We start from the raw sequence: 23345 nt of genomic DNA on the forward strand, positions 1-23345 counted from the left end.
TGAAGGGAAGGAGAGGAAGTATTCAGAAAATGAAACCTTTCCTTTCAGGCTAACTTACAATGATTTTTAAAATTGATTTTTATCCAGCTGTCCAATTAGGTTTCACTTTCAGAACAAACAAACAAAAAAACTGTTATCTGCACAGTCCTGCTTGCAATGTTTTTTTCTTGAATAACATAAATATGCATGAATTAAAAGACTCCATAGTTACTTTTTAAAATATCTAGCTGTATTACAGTAAGCTTCAGTCTTGTAATTAAAAAGTGATTTCTGAACTACAAGCTTGTACAGAATATTTTTACCAAAAAAAATGGACCATTTGCTTTTGCCTGCATCCCAAAGGGTTTCTGAAATCAGTTATGTATGGTGCAACTAACTCTTTTTGATAATTAAATAAGAATTGCTAGCTTTTGCAGCTCACTGTGTCTGTTTTTTGAAAGTCTTTAATTCATAAATAACTGAGAATTCATGGTGCTTTCAAAAGGCAAGGACAAACTACATACAGGTGGACTAAATGAGTGAAAAACTACAGATTTTATGTTATAATGGGATCAAGACAAATTGAAAGAAATGCTTCAGGCTGTGTATTTATAAGTATAAAATTATTAATTACTTATTAGCTGCTGTTGCCATTGTTGTTATCTGTGAACACAGACCACAAGCAGAAAGTTACACAAGGCAGATAAGTGATCTTGAATACAGTAAGTTGGAATACAAACAGGAAAATAGAAAAAAAAAAATGCTGTGGAGAGGAGAGGAGAGGAGAGGAGAGGAGAGGAGAGGAGAGGAGAGGAGAGGAGAGGAGAGGAGAGGAGAGGAGAGGAGAGGAGAGGAGAGGAGAGGAGAGGAGAGGAGAGGAGAGGAGAGGAGAGGAGAGGAGAGGAGAGGAGAGGAGAGGAGAGGAGAGGAGAGGAGAGGAGAGGAGAGGAGAGGAGAGGAGAGGAGAGGAGAGGAGAGGAGAGGAGAGGAGAGGAGAGGAGAGGAGAGGAGAGGAGAGGAGAGGAGAGGAGAGGGAGGGGGGAAGGAAGAGAGAGAGAGAGAGAGAGAGAGAGAGAGAGAGAGAGAAAGAGAGGAAAAGAAAGACTGGCAAATGTTCCTAAGTAACAAACTAGCTGGCTGCTGCCAATGTGCTACAGATTAAAAACAAATTATTGCAACTGATGTACACACACATACAAGCCATGTGTTTAAATGGTTGGTGGAGAATGTGGGGCGCAGAATGAAAAAAGGAAATTTTTGCCTAGGAGTGCTGGAAGACTGAAGCGGGCTCTTGGAGGTATATGAAGTTGATTGTGTGAACTTCATAATCAATAAAGTGTTAAAAATGTGTAAGCCGTCTTTGTTCCAGCAACCTTAAGGAATGGGATGCCAGATAAAATGAAATTGAAACTGGGTGGCTGGGTTATACAGTGAGGTCTCAGCGCTTGGAGAAGAGAATTTTGTTAGTCATTAAATCACAAAGAAGCAATGTTTCATATACCATTAGACAGCATGTACCACAAGGTAGTGCTGCATGCACAAACAGATTTGTAAATGAATGACACTTCATGTCAGTAACAGACTGGGATGGGAATATATGAAATAAATTGGAGTCTGGACATACTCCTGAAAAAAATGTATGTTAATTTCAGAAAGCAATTAATTTATATGAATCAGAATTATCTGGTTTATCCCACCATAAACAAAGCAGTGGTAAAAACAGTGTGCACCAGCTGTTCCTTCTGGTCAGCCTTGGAAACCCTTCCATCACAGTAATCCCTAATTCCTTTGCTGAGAGAGAAGGAGATATATATATATATGTATGTATCTGCACATACTTACATATACAGACCCATACATTCAGTAGTAACAAAATAACATATGCTCCCAGAGGACTTGTCCAGCCATAGCTCAGAATCAAGAATTTCAGCAGAATGCTTGAGCCAAGTAACTGAACATACATATATATATTGTATTCATAAGGAGGAACTAAATATTTCAGCATTCACTATTGAAAGACAAACACCAGAAAAAGCTTAACATTATCTAGCAGGACACTGCTACTGTTTTTCATTATTTCATAAGCTTAAAAAGTTGTACGTTGAGTAGGAATTTGGTTCACAGAAATAAGAATATGACATCATTATGCTGTGATATTAAACTATACATGTAAATCTAATGCTGGCATTACATTTTTCTTTTTCCTTTCCTTTCCTTTCCTTTCCTTTCCTTTCCTTTCCTTTCCTTTCCTTTCCTTTCCTTTCCTTTCCTTTCCTTTCCTTTCCTTTCCTTTCCTTTCCTTTCCTTTCCTTTCCTTTCCTTTCCTTTCCTTTCCTTTCCTTTCCTTTCCTTTCCTTTCCTTTCCTTTCCTTTCCTTTCCTTTCCTTTCCTTTCCTTTCCTTTCCTTTCCCTTCCCTTCCCTTCCCTTCCCTTCCCTTCTCTTTTCTTTTTTTCTTCTCTTTTCTTTTTTTCTTCTTTTCTTTTCTTTTCTTTTCTTTTCTTTTCTTTTCTTTTCTTTTCTTTTCTTCTCTTCTCTTCTCTTCTCTTCTCTTCTCTTCTCTTCTCTTCTCTTCTCTTCTCTTCTCTTCCCTTCCCTTCCTTTCCTTTCCTTTCCTTTCCTTTCCTTCCTTTCCTTTCCTTTCCTTTCCTTTCCTTTCCTTTCCTTTCCTTTCCTTTCCTTTCCTTTCCTTTCCTTTCCTTTCCTTTCCTTTCCTTTCCTTTCCTTTCCTTTCCTTTCCTTTCCTTTCCTTTTCTTTTCCATTTTTTTAATATATCTCACAGCAACCAGAATAGATTATTAGCATATTTTTCATCTCAAAAACATTACATCTGTATATGATGAGATGTTTCTGCATACTAAAAGTGAGATGTACCATAGCACATACTGATGTAACAGCTAAAGCATAAAACCCATATTTGGTTGGTTTCTCTTCCAGAGCAGTAAAATGGGTCTACAGGGACATGGGTCTATGGGTATAGGGAAACTGTAAGAACAAGAATGTTTGCCCTCTTTCTATTCCTGACAAAGCAAGTGTAACTTTTCTGTTTTAAGGGCTGTGTTTTGTTTTGTTTTGAATTTATTTTTCTTATTGGTATTTGTTGTCTGTTGCTACGTTTTTTTGTTTGTTTGTTTAGGTGGTTAGTTTTAGCAATGGAGCACTGGCATTGCTGAAAAGTCAAACAGGTCAGTTAAGAAACCTTTGCAGAAGTCTAAAATATAGCTTCATAGTGTTCCATCTTGACAAAGAAACACCTTTGCTGCCCTCACGTAGAATAAAAAATAACAAACAAACAAACAAACAAACACCACTAGCCCTGCATTTGTATTCACCATTTTCAAATAGCTACACTGAGCTTTTTCCTTCGGTTCAGTGTTCTGTTCCGTGTTCACTGTGTTGTCTCGTCTCCCTGTCCGCGTGTACGCATGCGTTTGTTCATCTGTTTGTCTCTGCATATCTCTGTGTGCGTGTGTTCGTGCGTGTGTGTTCGCGTGTTCCTGTCCGTATGCATCTTCGCGAGTCCTCGCGTCCGTGTCCGTGCCGCGTCTCCGGGCCACGCAAGGAGCTGCGGTCCGCCTGCAGTCCTTCCTCCCCGCGCCTTCTGTGCACGGGCCGCACCAATACAGTTTCACCGTCCCGTCCTCTCCGTTGGGCGGGACGAGCCGTTCTGCAACATCAGAGCGACTCTCCCGCATCGCACCGCGCGGAGCTGCTACCTCACCGCCCTCCTAGACGCTCACGGAGCACAGGGCCCTGCCGCGCGCTCTCGCGGTCCCACCGTGCCCCCGCAGAGCCACCGTGCGAGACCGGCGTTCTTTCTCCTCCCCGCGCCCTTCCCCGAAGGGAAGAGGGACGCTGCATCTGCATGCTCCCATCTGCTGGCAGGCAGTCCGCAGGGGACCCCAGACTAGCAGAGGCCGAGCGCGGGGCCGAACAGTGGCCGGCCGTAGCCAGAGCCCTCGGCTGGGCGGGGCTGACGGGCTGTGCCGCGTATCTTCCGCGGCCACAGTCGGGGGACTGTCTGCGAGAGGCCAGAGTGGGATGCCGAGGGAGATACACGGCTCGCTGGGCGGTGCCGGGGCTGGTGCCGGGGCTGGCCCCGCCGCTGCCTCGCTGGCGGACGGGCGGCTCTGCCCGAGAGGAGAGCTCCGCGGAGCCCCTGTGGTGGCATCCGGAGCGAGCACCAGCAGCCCAAACCCGTCGGTGTCAGACGTAAAGGCAGCAGTTCCGCGATCCTCCGATGCAGCAGGACCAGCAGGTTGGGATGTTGGTTTCTTATCCTTTCCTGTCACATGGCTGGTAATAGGATCCCTCATCTGCCACTCGGCACCTCGCTGGGGCGCAGTTACAGGACACATGCAGTAGGGCCTCCGCTTCCCGCACTTTGCGCTCTTCCCGGCCGTCCGCAACCACCTCTGCCCCGGGAGCGCTGCAGCTGCCGCCTGCCAGCACGGCGCGGCCCGGCGGCCCCTGGTCATGGAGCCCCCCGCCCTCGCCGCCGTTCTGGCCTTCTCAGGGCTGGCGCTGAGCTGCTGCCGCGAGCCCGTTCTCTCCGGTGAGTGACGCTTAGCGCGGAACGGGGAAGGGGAGTGCGTCTGGGGCTGCTCCACGGTCTTCTAGCGGGGCTGAGTGGCGAGAGAGCTGCCCGGTCTGCTCCCGAACTCTGCAGGCTTGCAGCTGGCACGCAGCCCGCCGCGGCAGGGCTCTGCCGCCCGGCAGCACCTCCTGGAGTTCGCGACGACATCCCTTCCGGCTCACCAGCGCGGTGCACGGCTCGAGGCTGCTCGTACAAAGATGTATTTTCGTGCGCTGTTTGTAGTGCGTCGGTATTTGTGGATCTCACTATGCTCGCAGAGATGGGAGTCTGGAACACCGTATAAAAGCGTATGCAGCACATTTCTCTAACGAAGTGGTTTGGTGGCTAGGCCTGCAGGACAGAGGTATGTGCAGGGAGAGAGGACTGCAGGACGTGGGTACACTTACTCACTGGGAAATTAAATAATTAGTGGCAGCAGGGCAGAATTGGGGCCACGGAGCCAGAGCTTGGATGGTGGCCATCTCACCTCTATGTAGCATGCTGCATCTGCTCCCTGCCAGTCACAAACATCTCTCATTCAGTCAAGCAATCTGTGAAGCCTGAATCTTCGTGGATGGTTAGTGAGTTCTTCACTGATTTTTCACTTAAAATTTCTCTGCACCGTTTTGTTCTCACTTCAGCTGGTACTGATCATTTCAGGTACCACTCTGGTAAACACTAGTCCTGCTTTGCAAGATTTAGAGTGGCTGTTCTGGATGGTCACAGTGCCAGAGCTATCATATGCATGGTCCTCCTGGATATGTTTTGCATATTCTAACCCTAGTTGTTATTACTATTTTTATATAAATATTTAATATGTATTTTGCTCGTTTAGCCATGTACAGATATTTTCTCATTTTGAAGTTTTTGTAGGTGCACTTAATTAGATTTGGGAAAGATTTACATCAATTTTCTTTCTTTCTTTCTTTCTTTCTTTCTTTCTTTCTTTCTTTCTTTCTTTCTTTCTTTCTTTCTTTCTTTCTTTCTTAATATCAGAAAGAGAACTGAAAATGTAAACTTTACAACATCTCAGAAGAGAACAACCTAGACAAGGATATATACCTAGACCATGTCTAGTGGTCTGTTCCCAGTACAATCAGGCCATGCATGTTGCACAGAGAAGGTAATCCTTCATTTACTTGAGTAGGAGTATGTCGTCTTTTAAGGTTTCTGAGCTGAACTGTAAACAGAACATATTGCACAGGTGGTTGTATTCTTCACAGCATGCTGCAAATGAGCAAGTAGAGGATATATCCCTGTACAAATGTTTGGTTCATAGGCAATTTAGAGGAGTCTGTTTATGCAACTGCACTTCCATGCTTTAGCCAACCTCTAACTGCATGTATTCACAGCCACTAAAGGTAACAGAGGGGCCTGAGCACAAGCAACTGTCAGGGGAAAAAATGAATGTTACATTGGGTGAACTGGTAGCAAAGGATAATGGATCTAGGAAGCACAGCCACCTATCTGTCTTCTGCTAATGAACCTGAAAACAGTGCACATCTGCTCTTCAATAATGACCTCTAATTGGTATGGCATGAACAATATGGCGTGTACAAAATCTGCAGAGTTGTTAATCTGTGCAAACCATACCTCAGAATCTTTTTCCTCACCCTTAATCCCACAGGACTGAAATGGGATCAGTTGGATCAAGTTGCATTCAAAGCTAGCAGAATTCTGAAATAACAAATGTTAATGTTTCTTTTGTAAGGCAGTTTGTCATATAGTGTGTTTTTAAGGCCTGCTCTTTTATTTATTTATTTGTTTGTTTTTATTGAATGCATGTCTTCATACATTTATTGTAAAAGATGCATACGAAATACAGATTGCATCACACCATCATTTCCTAAGACAGGGAGAATCTTTAATTTCTGGAATTGCCTTATGAAAAATGGCTTGTATTGACCACAGTGAGTTAACTATCATTTTTTGCATATAGTACTGAGCTACTTTTCACAGTGTTTGTGCTTCACTGTGTGATGTCTAACAGTTTCTATTAATTCAAATTATGAAATTTGCAGCATTCAAACTTCAGAAGCACCACATTTGTCAAGTGAATCAGAAATTAGAGGTGGGTAGTGGATTGCCTAACATTAAAGGATTGTCTGAATTTGGTGATAGTTGTATTACAAAGGCAAAGAAATTGAAATCTGGGTCACGTTAGTTTCATTGAACAAATATTATTCTACATACTCAGTGCAATATGTTGTCGCTTTTAGTTTCTGTATTTATATTGTTCACTTAATTTCCCAGTCAGAAATTTATATGATTGTCAGTCTTCTCTTCTTTTCTCTGTTATCTTCCTTTCTCTGTTATCTTCCTGTTTAGCAATAGTGGATCACTATGTCCTTGTCCTTCCCAGCTGAGTCTGTCCTTTTAAACTGCTGTTTCAGTCTTGTCTTACAAACCTCGTATCTCTTGTGATTTTTATCTGCCTATGTCTCACTGATACAGTTAAACAGTTCCACTTGATATGCCTGGAGCAGTTGTCATGTAAATATCCAAAAAATATTTCTAACCAGACGGATACAAAGTGAAATAGTCAGTCCAGATACTTCAGCATATCATGCTTGTACATGCATAGAGTGTAACTCAAAGCCCACAGTTATGTGAATGGATTTCAGTAGGGTGGATCCAAAGAAGTGGGAAGAAGGCAGTGATTTCATGCTGCCAGCTGCAAAATTTGCATTCTTTGTCGTATCACACCATAGTGGTTGTGCAATTTACCACTCCCTCCATCCGCACAGTGGTTATAGCCCATGCTGGTAAAATTTCTGGAGGGATTCAGTCTGCCATGCTTGACGGTGGAACAACAGTTTTAAAATTTCACAAAGAAAACAAATGCGTGTATTAAGGAACAGAAATTCCTCTGGGGCTACATCATACATTCTAACTTCCAGTGATAAAGAATCACAAGCCAAGCAAGTGTGTTTATATTATCTTGCTGCTGAGAACCAGCCAACAGCTACAAAGTTGTGACTAATATAGCATGTTTGTATTGTACAAATTTAAAAAGAAAAAAAAAAAAGAAAAAAAAAAAAGAAGAAAAGAACATGTGCAAAATACATACTTTTAAGAATTAGAAGTAATGAGCTGCTCATGCTCATATCCTAATTTGCTTGCTCCAACTGGCCATTCAGATAGCATATTTTCAGATTAAAAAAAAAAAAAAAAAGGCAAGTGTGATGAAAAAGTGCTTAGATTGAAGGTTAGTAATCAAATTTTCCCAAGAATAGCAAGCTCGCTTATAACAACTCATTCACTGCCAGGGAGCACAAGCATGGAACTGCAAATCTGTACATTCCCAGTCTCATATTTACTGTGCAGATGGATACTTAAGAAAAGGTTTGATCAAATGTCAGGTGAGTATTCACTGTAACTACTGTCTGCTTTGGACCAATGCTAAATAAGATTATTTTATTGCAGTTGAGGACCTCAAAAGGTTATTGGTATATGTCTGTGTGGCTAAGTAGCTTGAGAGAGATTTTTAAACTATGTACAGAATGATCCTATACTGCATAGAAGAAATTTTCAGATGAGTGCTCTTGTAGCATCGTATCAGACTTATAGTAGCTGACTGAACAAATGAGGAGTTATTTTCTAGCAATTTTGAAAATCGCAATTTTAAACAAAGATCATTCCTTCCTGTGTTTTTTCTGTAGTTCATGTCTGCTGTTTTTTATTTGTTTGTTTGTTTGTTTCCCCTGTTACAGTATATTTATCCTAGTCTGGTAGATTTTATAAGGATTTTTTTTTTTTTTTTTACATTTGTATTAATTTTAATAGCAAAGTATTGAAATCTAAAAATAGTACACTAATTTTTCAGCTGGGGAGGTATAAAACTGTTTTATACAACCCAGATTCATTTATTTTACATCATAACATAATTTAGAATAAGATTTTTCAGACCAATCATTCATATGAAAATATTCAAATGAACATTTGTTTAAATTGATAAAACTGCATTTCAGAGAAGACCATTGCACTCCTAAAAATATTTTTAATAATGACCACAGAAGCCATATTTGTCTTTTTGATCTCCTGAAGCTTCTTCTGGTTTTAATCAGTGTTCCCACATGAAGAACTGTGGCAACCTATGATAATAGAATCTCTACTCACATATCCATAAGGAAACAAAAATGCTCTCATCAGAGGAAGGTAATTTGGGTGTTCTGCCCTTTCCATCTGTGGGCCCCTGCCTCTGTTACTGCAGGGGTATCTTGGCATCAGTTAAGTGGTTTCTGTCCTTTCCTCTGTGCATTGCTTTCTCATTGAAGTGTTTCTGCTGTCTAATTATACCCTTTCAATCAAATTAGAGACTGCAGCATCTGGTTAGTGCCTGTAACTGTTGCCATCTGCACCTAGATAGAGTGCTTTCATTTAAGGAGGAGTGCTCAAATTGCAGATTCCCACAAGAACTAGAACAGTTTGGTAGAATGGAAATGTCCTAAAACTCTTCTTAACCCACTATTAAAACAAATGCATCAAGCAACTGATACCTAGTCATTATCAGGCCTGGCACCTTTGGTTCCATATTCTTATCCATGTAAATTATAGGTATCTTTATTTCTTGCTCAAGCCTCCCAGAACATTCAAAGTGGCTATCATGCCACTGTAATGAGACCTAATACTTAAATAGCAGCCATTTTAATTTACCTTTCCTTATTCTTTTATCTGCAGATTATTAAAATAAAACCTTGCTTCTTTTTTGACTGTTACTGGTAGGATAATTTCTGGCCTGTGTAGGCTAGTTTTCAGTTGATAATTGTTAACCTTTAATGTCTCCTGCCACTAGTTAGCACTCTAAATAGCTTCCAGAACTTAAAGCAAGCAAATAAATCCAGTAACTTTTTTTTTTTTTTTCAGTGAAATAATAATGAGCTTGTTATTCTGACTTTTCAGTCTCCCAGGAAAGTTATGTATGCACCCCAAACTTACAAGTGTACTCTAAGATGTCATTTAAACCATCCTGAGTCTCCATCTCTTCAGTCTGCAATTTGTGATATTACTAAATATATGTTTTTGAGAAGTGATGGACTTTGAGGAATGATCAGAGATTTCCTATTTCTTAGCCAGAAGAGAAAGGGTGCTTGAGTAGCCATTTTCTTTACTTTTCCTCTCATTCATACTAAGAAGACTGCAGACGAAACTAAAGTGTTTGTACTATTTCCATCAATCATGATGAGGCATGAAATACATGTATACAATTTCTCAGGTAACCGGGCTTCTTGCTATCAAGGACTTCAGAGATTAAGGCCAATATTTGTATGTCCATCTTAGAAAATCATTGGAAGCTAATAGAGACTCAGAAATTTCAAGGTTTTATCAGTAGTGGTTCATTCACTGTAACAGTCGGTCTGTTATATTCTGCACTACCTTAATTTTGCAAATGATTTTAAAGTGGTGCCCATGTGGAGTGCAGGCAGTCATACAGTTCCAAAGTAACAAAGGCATAAATGATCATTGTAAGGTCCCTACACTGAAGAAGAAGAAACTGAGACAGATGGAAAAAATTTCTACTACAGCTGCTGTTTGATCTTCCAAATGTTGATCTGGCTCTAATAAAACTAATTGTGAACCTGTATCTCACACTGAGCATTCACTCATGGTAGACAACCATCCCCAGGCTTATTTTCTGCTTTTTGTTTCTAGCAGTTGCCATTCAAAATGTACTTACCTAGTCTAAGTATTCATTTGAAAAAAGGTTATTTTTATGTCAATCATGGCACCAGATGTATTGGGAAAAAAAACAGTCCTGACAGCATACTGCAGTTCATGTTTTCTCACTGAGTCTCATAAACATTATCCTGAACAGGACCTGTTAAAACCTTTCAGCTTTTCATGAATAAAACCTCTGCAATGGGTCTGTCTTTGCTTACTGCTGTTGGCAGATTTCTCCACCATACAGTAGATGCAACAGGGTCATTAGGTATTAATAGAGTGAAATCATCATGGACACTTCGGTTTTAATTATGGATTTGACACAAGCTTGTACTTCAGATATTGTCTGAAACCCAGCTGACTAGCATCTTAGAAATACAAGAAGTCTGTAGACTTCAAACTTTGACTTGTCACAGCTTTCTCTGTGTACTTTCTAAAGAATCTGGTGATTTAATATAGGTTTATGGTTGGAAGGGTGATTTAAACTGAGCCTTGGGTGCATGAACAGGAATCATGACAAATCTGTCAACCACAATGACACTCCGGTCCTTTCATGCTGTTTGTTTGTTTCCCCTTTTTTCTGTATGATCATAATCTACCAAACATAAATCAGGTAATTTGAGTAAGCCCAACTGTTTTTACTAATACTGTTAAATCCACACTTTCCTGACTGTTTCATTTAGATGATCTCATTTGGATTAGTTTTGTGCAGACATATCTGTCTGACCTTTTAAGACTGTCTTTTCACAGAATCATTGCAGCAGTAGTGTGAGACAAAAATAAGGACAAAGTTTCTAACCTGCTCTTCTTTAGAATCTCTTAAGGCTTTTGTCTTGAAAGTACAGCCTGCAGGTAATACATTCACTTCTCACCTTTACTACACTGAATATTAATTTCATAGTGAGATCTCTAAGGTAGTGTCTTGGCTGTCATGCAGAACATACAGAGAAATTGCTATGTATGCTAAATGGAAGAACTCAGCTATTTACAGCCGAGATACTGAATACGCTGAGGGATCTGGAGCAATGTTACTCAGGATTTTATAGAAAAACACACAAGGTATATCTCAGTAGATCTCAAAGATGATTGTTTAAGGTAAAAGAGAGTAGGACTGAGGTGTTTTTTTGTTTGCTTGTTTTTTGTGTTTTTGTGGATTTTTTTTTGGAATGACAAAGCTTACTTGAAAAATTTGTATGTCAGTGCTTTGGCAAAATAACTATTATCAATCCTTAACTAAATGAAAACTTCCTACCAGATTACCTCCATAACAAAAAAAAAAAAAAAAAAAAAAAAAGTGAAAAAAAAGTATGTATTTCATTTGATAACAATTGCTAAATGCCATAATTTAAAACACAGGTTTAATTTCAGGTTTTCTGATCAACTCACTCCTATTTCCACATCTAACAAAAATATCAACAAAACCAGGGGAGCTCCACTGCAGCTCAGCTGGCTCATTTTCCCCAAATGTCTTAGCCAGGCAAAGAAACAAAGGAAGCACTGTTACAGATACCTGTTATCTTGAGAACAGAACACTATAGCTAAAAGGAATGAAGCAAACTCTGACTCTTCCTTTCATACAATATCCTTAAAGTACTAGTGAAATGAAGTTTGAAGAACAACACTTCAAAAAAATAAGAAAGATTGCTGAACGTGAAAATGAAAGGCAGTTGCTACTTCAATTTAAAGCACGGGCCAGTCTTAGCAGAGCCTCAAATGGTTTGATGTTAACTTCAGTTTAGTCTGTGTGCTACATTACATTCAGGTATTGTAGCATTCCTCACATTTCTGAGTATATGTTAGTACATATTGCTTCTAGTTGAGATTTGAAAAGAAAAAAAAAAAAAAGTAATAGCACTGAAGAAGATATATTTTCTGGCTGTGTTTATCACTCCTCACAACTGCATCTTTATACTGTACATTATTTAGTTTGTCCAGTTTGATTATGTTTTCCTCCCTTTTCTGTCAAATTCATCAGTTTATATTTTTCAGCTATTTATTTTTCTATGGCATAGAAAAACTTTGACATTTATGGCAAACCAAGAGAATTATTGAAGAAAGTAGCAACAATGTGGTGACTTTGAAAGTTTTTTCATGTTTATAAAAATGTCTGTGGTGACCCAAATACCCGAAATGCAGATTTGCCTTTTGAAGTAAATGTATGTAGCTCACCTGCATGGCTGATGAGGTCAGGTAAATTAAAGTAAGGATAAGTATTAACCTGAAGCTTGGTTTTGCTAGATTAGATAGCTTTCTATCCAGAGATGGTATCAGTATCCATTAATAGCTGTGCATACATGTTTTCTATATATCCTCAGCAATAAAGTTTCATTTTAAAGAAATTCTAACTTGCCTAGGCATGAAAATGCACACTGAAGGCACAAAAACATCAGCTTTAATTTTCTGCTCAACAAAACTGTGAAATAATTATAATTACACCATTTTTATATATGTGAGCCCAAATTAAACTGATTTCAAAGGCATGGTTTTAATAATATATTTTCCCTTCTGCTACAGTATTTCTAAATGAAAAATAAAATATAAAAGCATACAGATTAATATGACTAAGATAAGTTTTTTCCTCATTCATCTGCAACCACATTTTTAAGGGTCTTTCTAGCCCTCTTTTGTGAGGGACACCTGAGACACCTGAGATGATTTGGGACACCTGACGAGGACACCTGAGATGAGCAGATACCACTTCAGGAATAGTACAACAGCAGAACACTCTCCCTTTCCTTCAGGGCAGTAGAGTAGAATATATATGCAGCTGTTACATGAGAGAGAATTAGATAAAAAGAGAAAATGCTATCAAATAAAACAGAATGTTGCCCAGCCTGTAGTTAGTAAGAGGTGTTTCTGACTTTCCCCAATAATGCTACACAGTACAAAGAAATGGTTACAGCAGTGTAACACAGCAATTTTTATTATGTAATGGAAAGTTGTATTTTAATACTAGTTTTAAATAAATGCATGGATGACAAATGTTACCAAGGATTAATTATAAATAGGATTGACTTGTTTACAGTGGTTACTTCTGGAAGGTGATCAAAGAATCACATAATGGTTGATGTTGGAAGGGACCTCTGTAGGTCATCTTGTCCAAACCCTTGGTTCAGGCAAGGTCACTTAAAGCAGGTTTCCCTGGACACAGGATGTTTTTTGAATATCTCCAAGGAGGGAGAATCCACTGCCTCTCTGGGCAACCTGTTCCAGTAGTCAGTCACCTTTACAGGGCAACAGTCCAACAATGTTTTCTGTTTTTAGTAGAAAGTAAAAATATGCATGTTTTTGAATATTGATTTGATCAGAAGATATCATTATTAAGACAAAGCAAAGCCATGCAGCAAGAGATTTGTAGTTCAGCTGAAAAGTGGATAGTGTATTTCATGACTAGAAAATCATTCTCTGCTTTGATTTCTAACTTACTGAATATTATGAAGCTAGGAAAACAGTCATGAATAGGAGAAAACATGAGTGAAGCAAAATTGACTTGTAAATTCTAATCTGAATGCAAATGCTTCTGTGCAGATCAGAGTATGATGTTTGTATTGTATAGAAGGAGCTCCCTTTCAATTGAAATTCAGTCCAGAGGAAAAATGCATGAGAATTTTTCTAAATCAGGAAATAAATGTTTGCAAGATCCATGCCTACAAAATCGTTCACTTTATAATTTACATGTATTCACAAATTTAGTTAAACTAGAATGCGATTTGGGCAATATGCTGATAAGTGGCAGACTGAAAACATCAGCTACTTTTCTTTTTGGAAAATTAACAAGTTACACAATCAGCCTAACTAGTAAAACACAGAGAAAACAGTACAAAATGTAATTTGCTCACTCAGAAAATGTATTTTAATTGTCTTAGTCACTCTTCATCCCTAACCAGGATGTCTTATACATTGTTTAGTAAAAATAAGAAAATCATAATCCCTTCAATAGGTGTTTGAGAAAATGTAAATCTCAAGCAACATCTTTAGTTGCCTATACAATGCAGGAAACATGTTAATTGAAAGGAAACTGGGTTCTTGGAGGTGGGGTGGAGCATAAGGGGAGAACAACCAAACGCTAAGCCTGCATACATTTTTTCTCTCTTTTTCCATTTCCATTTCTTCCCAGAATGTTATACAGCAAATGGAGCTGACTATCGTGGCACTCAGAATCAGACCTCCCAATACGCAGGGAAACCTTGTCTTTTTTGGAATGAGACCTTTGAGCATCCATATAATACTTTGAAATATCCCAATGGGGAGGGAGGGCTTGGAGAGCATAACTACTGCAGGTAAGGAATATCTCATTGCTACTAATGTTGCCTATATACCCAGTTTTACTTTAAACAGCTGACACAAAATTAGAAAACTTCCCGTCAAATAGTGAAGAATGTAATAACCATTAATATCTAACAGATTTTGTTTTCTTTTGTAATTAGTACCCTGGATCTTTGGTTGAGCACACAAGCACTATTAGTAGAATAATATTTTTAAAGCCAGCTCTCACCCACAGTCCATATCATATATCCAATCTGTAATTTGGCACAATGGAGAAAGACTAAAGATAAGGTGGAGATAACTAAAAAACAACAAACAAACAAACAAACCCTGATCCAAGAAAGTAGTAAAAAGGCATTAATGAGTCTCTGGAACATTATAGTTTTTGTCCTCACACACAAATGTGGTTCTGTTATACAGTATGTCTCAAGAGTTTTGCATTAGAGAAAGTTATATAGTCACTAAAAATTATCAGCACAAACTGTTCAATGACTCAGAGCTTGTATTAGACATTAAAAATTCAACTGTCAGAGGTTACAATACCTTTTCAAACCATGGCACTCTCGTCTCCTTGCATTCTAGAGAAGTCCTCAATTACTATGGATAGAATTCAAAATGAAACCTATGTAAGAACTTCAGGATATAGGAGCCAAATCCAAGCAGGTCTTCTGCCCCCTTTGCTTGCATTTTGCTCATAGGAATACATAGATCTTGACCTTGGAGGAAGTGATGCTTGTATACTGACCAGCTCTTTTGGACCCCCTTTCCTTCTGGGGCCCTAACCTATGGGATTCCTCCAAGTAGATTCCTGAAGAGGCCAAAGCTGGCTCTCCTGAAGTCCAAGGTTGCTAATTCTTGCCCTGCTTCCTCTTCACAACATCCTGAACTCCACCATCTCATGGTCACTGCAGCCAAGACTGCCCACAACCTCCACATCTCCAACCAGTCCTTCTCTGTTTGTAAGCACAAGATCCAGCAGCACACCTCTCATTGTTGGCTCCTCGACTACCTGTATCAAAAAGTTATCATCAGTGCTCTGCAGGAACTCCTGAACTGTTTGTGCATAGCTGTACAGTCTTTCCAGCAGACATCAGGGTGGTTGAAACCCCTCATGAGAACCAGGTCCTGTGATTTTGAGGCTACTTCCAGCTGTCTGTAGAAGGCTTCATCTACTTCCTCTTCCTGATGAGCTGGTCTGTAGTGAACTCCTACAACAGTATCAGCCATGGTATCCTGCCCTTTAATCGTTACTCATAAGCTCTCAACCTGCTCTTCATCTACCCCTAGGCAGAGCTCAATTCATTCCAGTTGCTCTCACGTAAACTGAAACTTCACCACCTTGTCTTCCTGGCCTGTCTTTCCTAACAACCATGTAGCCCTCCATGACAGAATTCTAGTCGTGAGCTATCCCACCATGTTTCTATAATTGTAATGAGATTGTAGCTTTGCAATTTCACACAGATCTCCAATTCATCCTGTTTATTCCCCAAGCTATGTGCATTGCTATACAAGTATTTCAGGGAGGTGATCAAGCCTACAGGTTTCCCAGAAGGGTGCATGAGGATCCTTCATAGTCATGTCCTGCACTCACTTCCATGGCTGCATGCACCCACTGGAGACATCCTGACTTGAGCCACTTATTGCTGCCTATCCCATCCCTGTAATTCTCCCCTTGCCCCATCTTTCCTAATTTAAAGCCCTTCTTACCAGATAAGATAAGCCCTTCTTACCTTCTTAACAGGCCAACCTGTTAGCAAAGACACATGTGCCCCTCCTAGTGAGGTGGAGCCCATCTCTCCTTATCAGTTCTTGATCTTCAAGCAGGGTTCCAGGGTTGTAGAAGCCAAATCCCTGTTGCCAACACCAGTGGTGCATCCAGTTAACTTGGAATATCTGTCTTGACCTCTTCCCATCCTTCACCCTCACTGGAAGTACTGAGGAAAAAATGACCTGGGCTCCCAGACCCTTGACCACCATGCCCTGCTTGATGTTTTCTAACTTACCTTTGGTGTTATTAGCACCTAAATGGAAAAGCAGCAGAGGGTAATAATCTGACTCATGGACAAGCTTTGGCAGGCTTTCCATGATGTCTCTTATCCAAGCCCCTTTAAGGAACAAGCCTCTCCTGACAAGAGGTCAGGTTGGCAGATGGATGCCTCCATACTTATCAGCAGGGAATCACTCATGACAATCACCTGCCTCAAGAACTCAAGAAGTTCTTCCTCAGAACTTCCTCAGACCACAATCCTCCTCAAAACTTTATCAGATAAATGTTTTTGTCCTTATACACAGAAAGATGGCTTCTGAACTATTTTGTACCGAGGCGGAAATCAAGTTTAGGAGTCTAAGGAACCTGTACACAGGACATGGTGCTGAAAATCTTCCTCTCTGTCAGTACTGTCCAGAAATAGCTCTGCACCTTTCAGAGTTAAAGAAAAAAAAAAAAAAAAAGTTGTATTTTACACATCACTAGCCTTTTATGCTTGCTGCATACTGTAATAACCAAAGTTATTTGAACATCCTGTCAGCTTTTTCATTTTTCTTGGCATGTAAGTTCAACAGGTTAAATATTCAGTAGGCATTAGAACAAAAAATAGTGGTGACACTCAGGTTTAATATATTTAATACAATCTTTTAAAACATTTGATTTTTCACTCACTTTCTCAGTTTTTCTCTCCCAGGAACCCTGATGGAGATGTCAGCCCGTGGTGCTACATTGCAGAGCATGAGGATGGAATATACTGGAAATACTGTGAGATTCCATCCTGCCGAAGTAAGAGAACCACATAATTATTTTAGGCCCACATCTCTGCACAACAGAGACTGGCAGTTATACAGCAGTGGGTAGTGATTTTCCAAGACCAATCAGCTTATTTTCATTTGCAAACTAAGCAGTATTTTTAACATCTCTAGAGTTAATGACAAGGTTACAGTATAGTTGTCCCTCCATTGCTATGTTCTTCATCTCCTCTCAGAATTACTGGCTTATATTATTTATATTAAAATACAAGACAGAGAATCACTCAAAACTTATGAAGTACTGCTAGTTTTCTGAACCCATAGAAATAGGCCATTCATTTAGTAAAGTATAGAGGAGAAAAATTAATAGGAAATGATTAATTAATTTTTCAAAAAGATACATATGTCTCCATCATTTGCAAGTCATTTGTAAAATGAATGGCATTAGTTTAATGTGTGTAACAAACCACAAACAGAATTGTTGAAAAGAAATAAGGACAGTAGGAGTGACACAGGAAAAAGATGGGTATTTGTTAGCTATACTAGAATTCTGGTTCTTTCAGGTGCATATACTTAGAATTGCTGTTAATCCAGAAACATAACTCTGTTCCTTTTTTCTTTTTTTTTTTTTTTTTTAACAGATAATTCATACGCTATTCACCTGAACACTCCTTCCAGAATTTAATATTATTAATATACGGTATTACTTAACTTGTCTAAAATCTATTTCTTTTTCCATGGTTCATGTCAATATATTCCCAAATTTTTATTCCTGAAGGCTCCAGGATAAATTCCTAAGAATCACATTTTTAACATATGCCTAAATATTAGCAACCGTAGCTTAATGTTTCACTGAGTCTAATCATTAATGCCTTTACTTGCTCTCTCTGCTCTACTTCTGAGATCATTTATGTGTATGCTGTTAATTATCAGAGAAGTTGTCTTTATGTAAGGATACTTCTGAATCAAAGAAGTACATTTCTTACTTGAAGTTAAGGAAACAAAAGCAAACAAAGCAAAATAGATCTAAAGTGATTTTTTTATTATTCTTATTATTTTGTCCACAGTTTTTTTCTTTTTGTGAATGTGAGCAAATGATTCACATCTTCAAGTTAGGCAAACTTATATGTAAGTGTGACCCTATCAGTTGACTTTTACCTAGACTTAAATGCAGATTAAGTATCTAATTTAAGTAACACAAAATTGTTTGACACTCTGATGCTCATTGTTCAGAGGACATCTTACTATCATTTTCTAAGTTACAAAGTCTTATCTAAGAGGCATGATCCTCATAATGAATACATTTGTTTTGGTCTCAAATTAAAGAATTTGTATTTCTTTAAAGACCACAAATTTTGCAAAATCTCTGGATATGTCACCAGTAAAAAAGCTGAAAGGCAAATTCTCTCCACTTCATTTGTTCTACACAAAGAATCCTTTTAAAACAAGCCTTAATCATTTTCTCTGTGGTGGGGAACTGAGGATTTAAATTTGGACATTTACTTGCAAAGATAATCCAGACTTATATTTACAAAATGTCCTTTTGACCAGCAGCAGCTGCTTCAAGCAGTGCACTGAAACAGGATACTAGAGAAAGGAATTACAGCAACTTAGAGCAAACTGTACACTGCAAGTCCTTCCAAGTCTTAATACAAACCTTATGGTTAATGAAGTTGTGTGAGTCAAAAAAAACTTTTATGCTTTACCATATTTTCTGTTTTCAGTAGGCATGATGATAAATCATAGGACCATCAAAACTAACTTGTGGAGCACATAAAACAAAACTGGGTCTTATGGTAGAGCAAAAAAGCAATTGTGTAAAGAAAGCCCATTTGAAAATTCTAGAGAAGAAAAAAAATTATCTCATATAAGCTTCTTTTACATTATTATGTTTACTACTAGAAAATCCAAGTATCTGGAGTATAATGTACCTATAAGCTATATCTACATAATACCAGTACAATGCCAACAATATGAAGCTCCTTTATTATTATCTCGAGACATTTGCATACAGTGATTCACTGTAACAATTAGGAATCTACAGTTAAAACATTTTCATAGACCGTGATTTTATCATATGTCTTGTTCACTAATATTTAACATGAAATGCTTAATTCAGAGATGTATTCTGCACACGTATAGAACTTAGCAATGTTAGCTGAGAATAGATGGTCATAAATGCAGAAGACAGTGGTTGCCCCAGTAGGAGCTTAGACTTTCTTTTTCTTCCTCTCTTTTTCTTGATGTCTTGTCTGATGGAGTGGATATAAACAAAATAAAAAAAAAAGGCAGCCATGAGTCCTCAGAGAACATGTATATCTTATATGAACTATTCAATGCATAGCTATGTCTGAATGATTTAAATGGCTTATTTGCAATACTGCAGCTATTCCTGGCTTTTTTGGTCTCTTTTCCAATGAGGTTAGACTGAAATTCAAATAAGAGCATACACACACTAAAGGTAAAAGTAAGTAAGGCTCACTGTCTTGCTAAATTGCACCTCAGTGTTTATGGCCCACATATGTCTCTTACCACAAACAGATTTCATTACTGTAAGCTTATTTCCTGTGTGCACGTATATCATATAATAAATTTGATAAACTGTTAAATGACAGAGCCAGGTTAGTTGTACAGAGCTGTACTGATCGCTTGGTAAGACTGACATATATACATTTTAACACAAGAACAAAGGATTATCTCATATAAGATCTACATATTGAGAAGGTATTCTGGCATATACTACCATTTCACTAGGAGGATCTTCAGGCAACTGGATAAACATCTGAAACATGGCTTTGAGCTCAAAAGCACTGATTTTATATGTTTTAATACATGTCTTAACATGTAGTATCCAGAAGCTCTCCTGTTTGTCAGGACCTCACTGTGTCAGGTACTGCATAAAAGAAAAATAGCATACTTGCACAAAAGAAGTGACCTTTTAAGCACAAGAGAACTAGACACAAACAGAACAACCTTGACAAACAAAACTTGACAACCTCTTTGCAACTTCCAAATATAGACTGCACGGCCTCTCTGGGCTCCTGTTCCAGTGGTGACTGTCCTCATGGTGAAAAGATTTTCTTTATATCCAGTCTGAACATTTCAGACTGCAGAATGAACAAGTCCCACTCCCTCAGCCTCCTGTCACAGGGTGAGTGCTCCAGCTCTCTGAGCATCTTGGCTCTCTGCTGAACTTGTTCCAGTCAGCCAGAATGTTTTTTGTACTGGTGGGCCCCAAACTGGACACAGTAGTCTAGATGTGGTCCTAAGAAGTGCTGAGTAGAAGAAAAATCGCTTTTCTTGATCTCTGTCTGTGCTCATCTTAATACAGACCAGGATGCTGCAGACCTTCTTTGCTGCCCAGTACACTCTTGGTCATATTCAGCTCCCTGTCTATCGGAACCTCCAGGGCCTTTTCTGCAAAGTTGCTCCACATAAAATGTACACTGCCTTCTTTTGGATTTATGGTGTAATGCCTCCCTGAACATACATGCTGACTGAGTTTGATATGGTATGAATGGAAAACGTATTATTCTAATATACTAAAACATTGTTGAAAAAGCAGTAATTTGTGGTCACTGTTGGTCTGATATAAAGTTTTTTGCCAGTTTTTGCCAGTTAGCTTTTTTCGCCTGCTCAGAATATAAATAATCTTTCCTCTGCTGTTAATGCTTATACCATCTATGCTGATTACCTGTCAGTAGCAACTCCAAAGTGTCTCAGGTTTAGGACCAGCCCATCAGTAGCCATAGGAAGAAGAAGCACATCAAAATCATATATACATGTATGGTAGAAAATATGTTGTGTGTTATCCCAGGTCAGAAGATCATTTAAACATATATTTGATGTGGGGCTACTCAAATACTTCTAGCTCCCAGTGGAGCATATATCCACAGGGTTATGTAGTTTGTTGATTAGTTATCAAAGTAATTTGAAGTACTATGCATTTGCTTGGAACCTGCTCTTCAGTACTGGGCTAGATTAATGCTTCCCCATGAATGACTATTTATTTCAAATCCCATGACACTAATTTTGTTAGCTAAACATGAAAAAGTTGAAATACCACTGGAACACTAAAGAGGCTAATTAGCTTTAAGATGTTACCCAACTGGTATGCAATGTATGAAGTTTTCAAATGGCTGAGTCTGTTTTCTTAGCATGGAGATCATGGGAGGATTAATCCTCTGGAGACATGGCTGAAGATTCTCACCAATAAAGCTCCTTTTACAAAAAAAAAAAAAAAAATTTACTATGTTGTTTTGAAAATCCAAGGTCTCCTAGGAAAATGTGCTAGACTGGTGACTAGGAAGCATTTTCTGGGCAGTGAAGTCATGTTCTGTATGGAAGACTGAGCTCTTTGGGAGTTACCTGTCTGTTTGTACTCAGCTGGGGTGGGGCTGCAAGTGAACATTTCCAAAGGTATGTTAAATCAGGCTATAACTTGAATTAACAGTACTTAAAAGCATATTGCTGCAAGACATAGCCAAGCCATAAATATATACAAGCATTTAATGTTGAAATTGCATCATTCTTAGAAAAAAAATTACTTTGTCAACAACATTTGAAGCAACATTATCTTATTATTAAAAAAAAAAAAAAAAAACTTCATTTTTTTTCGTCCCAACTGCATTATTTCTTTCATTCTTCTTTATAATACTATAATCAATCTCTTTTGTAAGAGGATGTTTGGAGAATCTTTGGTCTTGGTGCAGCCTCAGCTTGAATATTGTGTACAGTTCAGGTCTCCACAGTAGAAACAGGATGTTAAGGTCCTTGAAAGCATCCAGAGGAGGGCATCAAAGCTGGTAAAAGGGCTGGAGGGCATGCTCTATGAGGAGAGGCCGAAGATGCCTGGTTGTCTAGTCTGGAGAAAAGAAGGCTGAGAGAACACCTCATTATGCTACAAATTCCTGAGCAGGGGAATGGAGAGGGAGGTGTCAGTCTTTGCTTCCTGGTGACCGATGACAGGACATGAGGGAATAGCACAGAGCTGTGCCACAGGAGGCTCAGACTGGACATTAGGAAAAAATTATTTACCGTGAGGGTGGTGGTCCAACACTGGAACAGGCTTCCTGGTGAGGTGGTTGATGCCCCATGCCTGTCAGTGTTCGAGAAGCATTTGGACAATGCCCTCAATAATGTTTTCATTGTTGGTTAGCCTTGAAGTGGTCAGGAAGTTGGAATAGATGTGGTCCCTTCCAAATGAACTGTCTATTAATTTCCATTTCCATTTCCATTTCTATTGCTATTCATATATTTCTATTTATATATTTCTATTATTTCTAATTTCTATTTCTATTAATTCCAAGTATTTTAGCAGACATGACAATTAGACTGGAAATAAATAATGTTATACCATTAACACAGCAGTATATTGTACCACACATACTGTCTCGAGGAGTAATGGATAAATTTCAGTGTTTTGATGAAAAGTGCAACAATAAAAGAAAAATAGAAGACAAATCATGCACTGAATGGAAAAATCTCTCTTTATGATTGCCTAGTGTGATCAAGGAGACTCAAAACATTGTATCAAAATAGTATAAATAGATGTGTTATTTTGCTGTTGTTGTTTGTTTTATGTTCTTAAGCAGCTATGCTCATGTTAAATCTCTATATACATACTATAAAATAGTGAGAATTCATATCAGATTTTTAGTTTTTAATATTATGAATATCTCATGTAAATATACAGTCCCTCCCATAAAACTTAACCAAACTCCATCCTAAAACAATTTAGTTTTCCTTTCTCCAATACTATGTTTAGAAATTTTCTACAATGTAACTATTTTGAAGATTTGACAGAAAACATTGTTTAATTTACATTGTTAGAATGTACATGATCCTAGTTGAACGAAAAAAAGGCAAAAAACCCAAACACAAAACCTCTGAACCCACTTAGTACCCCCTCACCCCCCCACTGTTTCTATTACGAGAAATGAACCAGACGATTATCTTGTTTGTACTTCTACAGCTTACAGAAACCAATTGCAGAGTATTTTATTATAGGTTTATTGCTAAGTAGATGTGAGGCCATTTTATCACCTGTCATTTATCCCTGGGCGTATTTGTAAAACAAGGCAAGGATCTAGCTTAGAGTAACAGGAATTGCTTAGTAACAAGGT

At 38.7% G+C, this 23345-nt stretch overlaps 1 protein-coding gene across 4 annotated transcripts in view; it reads left to right on the forward strand.

Moving 5' to 3' along the window:
- Positions 1–4004: 4004 nt before the first annotated feature.
- The window catches only part of KREMEN1 (kringle containing transmembrane protein 1), a 29494-nt gene continuing 10153 nt past the window's right edge, over positions 4005–23345 (forward strand). For 2 of the 4 annotated variants that reach the window (XM_032198713.1, XM_032198714.1), the window contains exons 1-3: positions 4005–4236; positions 14333–14495; positions 17163–17254. In XM_032198713.1, coding sequence (XP_032054604.1) covers positions 4020–4236; positions 14333–14495; positions 17163–17254 — 472 coding nt within the window. In that variant the 5' untranslated portion in view covers positions 4005–4019. Of the gene's footprint in view, positions 4534–5550; positions 5678–14332; positions 14496–17162; positions 17255–23345 lie in introns of those variants that run through there. The other 2 variants (XM_032198715.1, XM_032198716.1) reach the window with 2 other exon arrangements.

Source organism: Aythya fuligula, chromosome 17, assembly GCF_009819795.1.
Source record: "Aythya fuligula isolate bAytFul2 chromosome 17, bAytFul2.pri, whole genome shotgun sequence".
NCBI classification, from domain to species: domain Eukaryota; kingdom Metazoa; phylum Chordata; class Aves; order Anseriformes; family Anatidae; genus Aythya; species Aythya fuligula.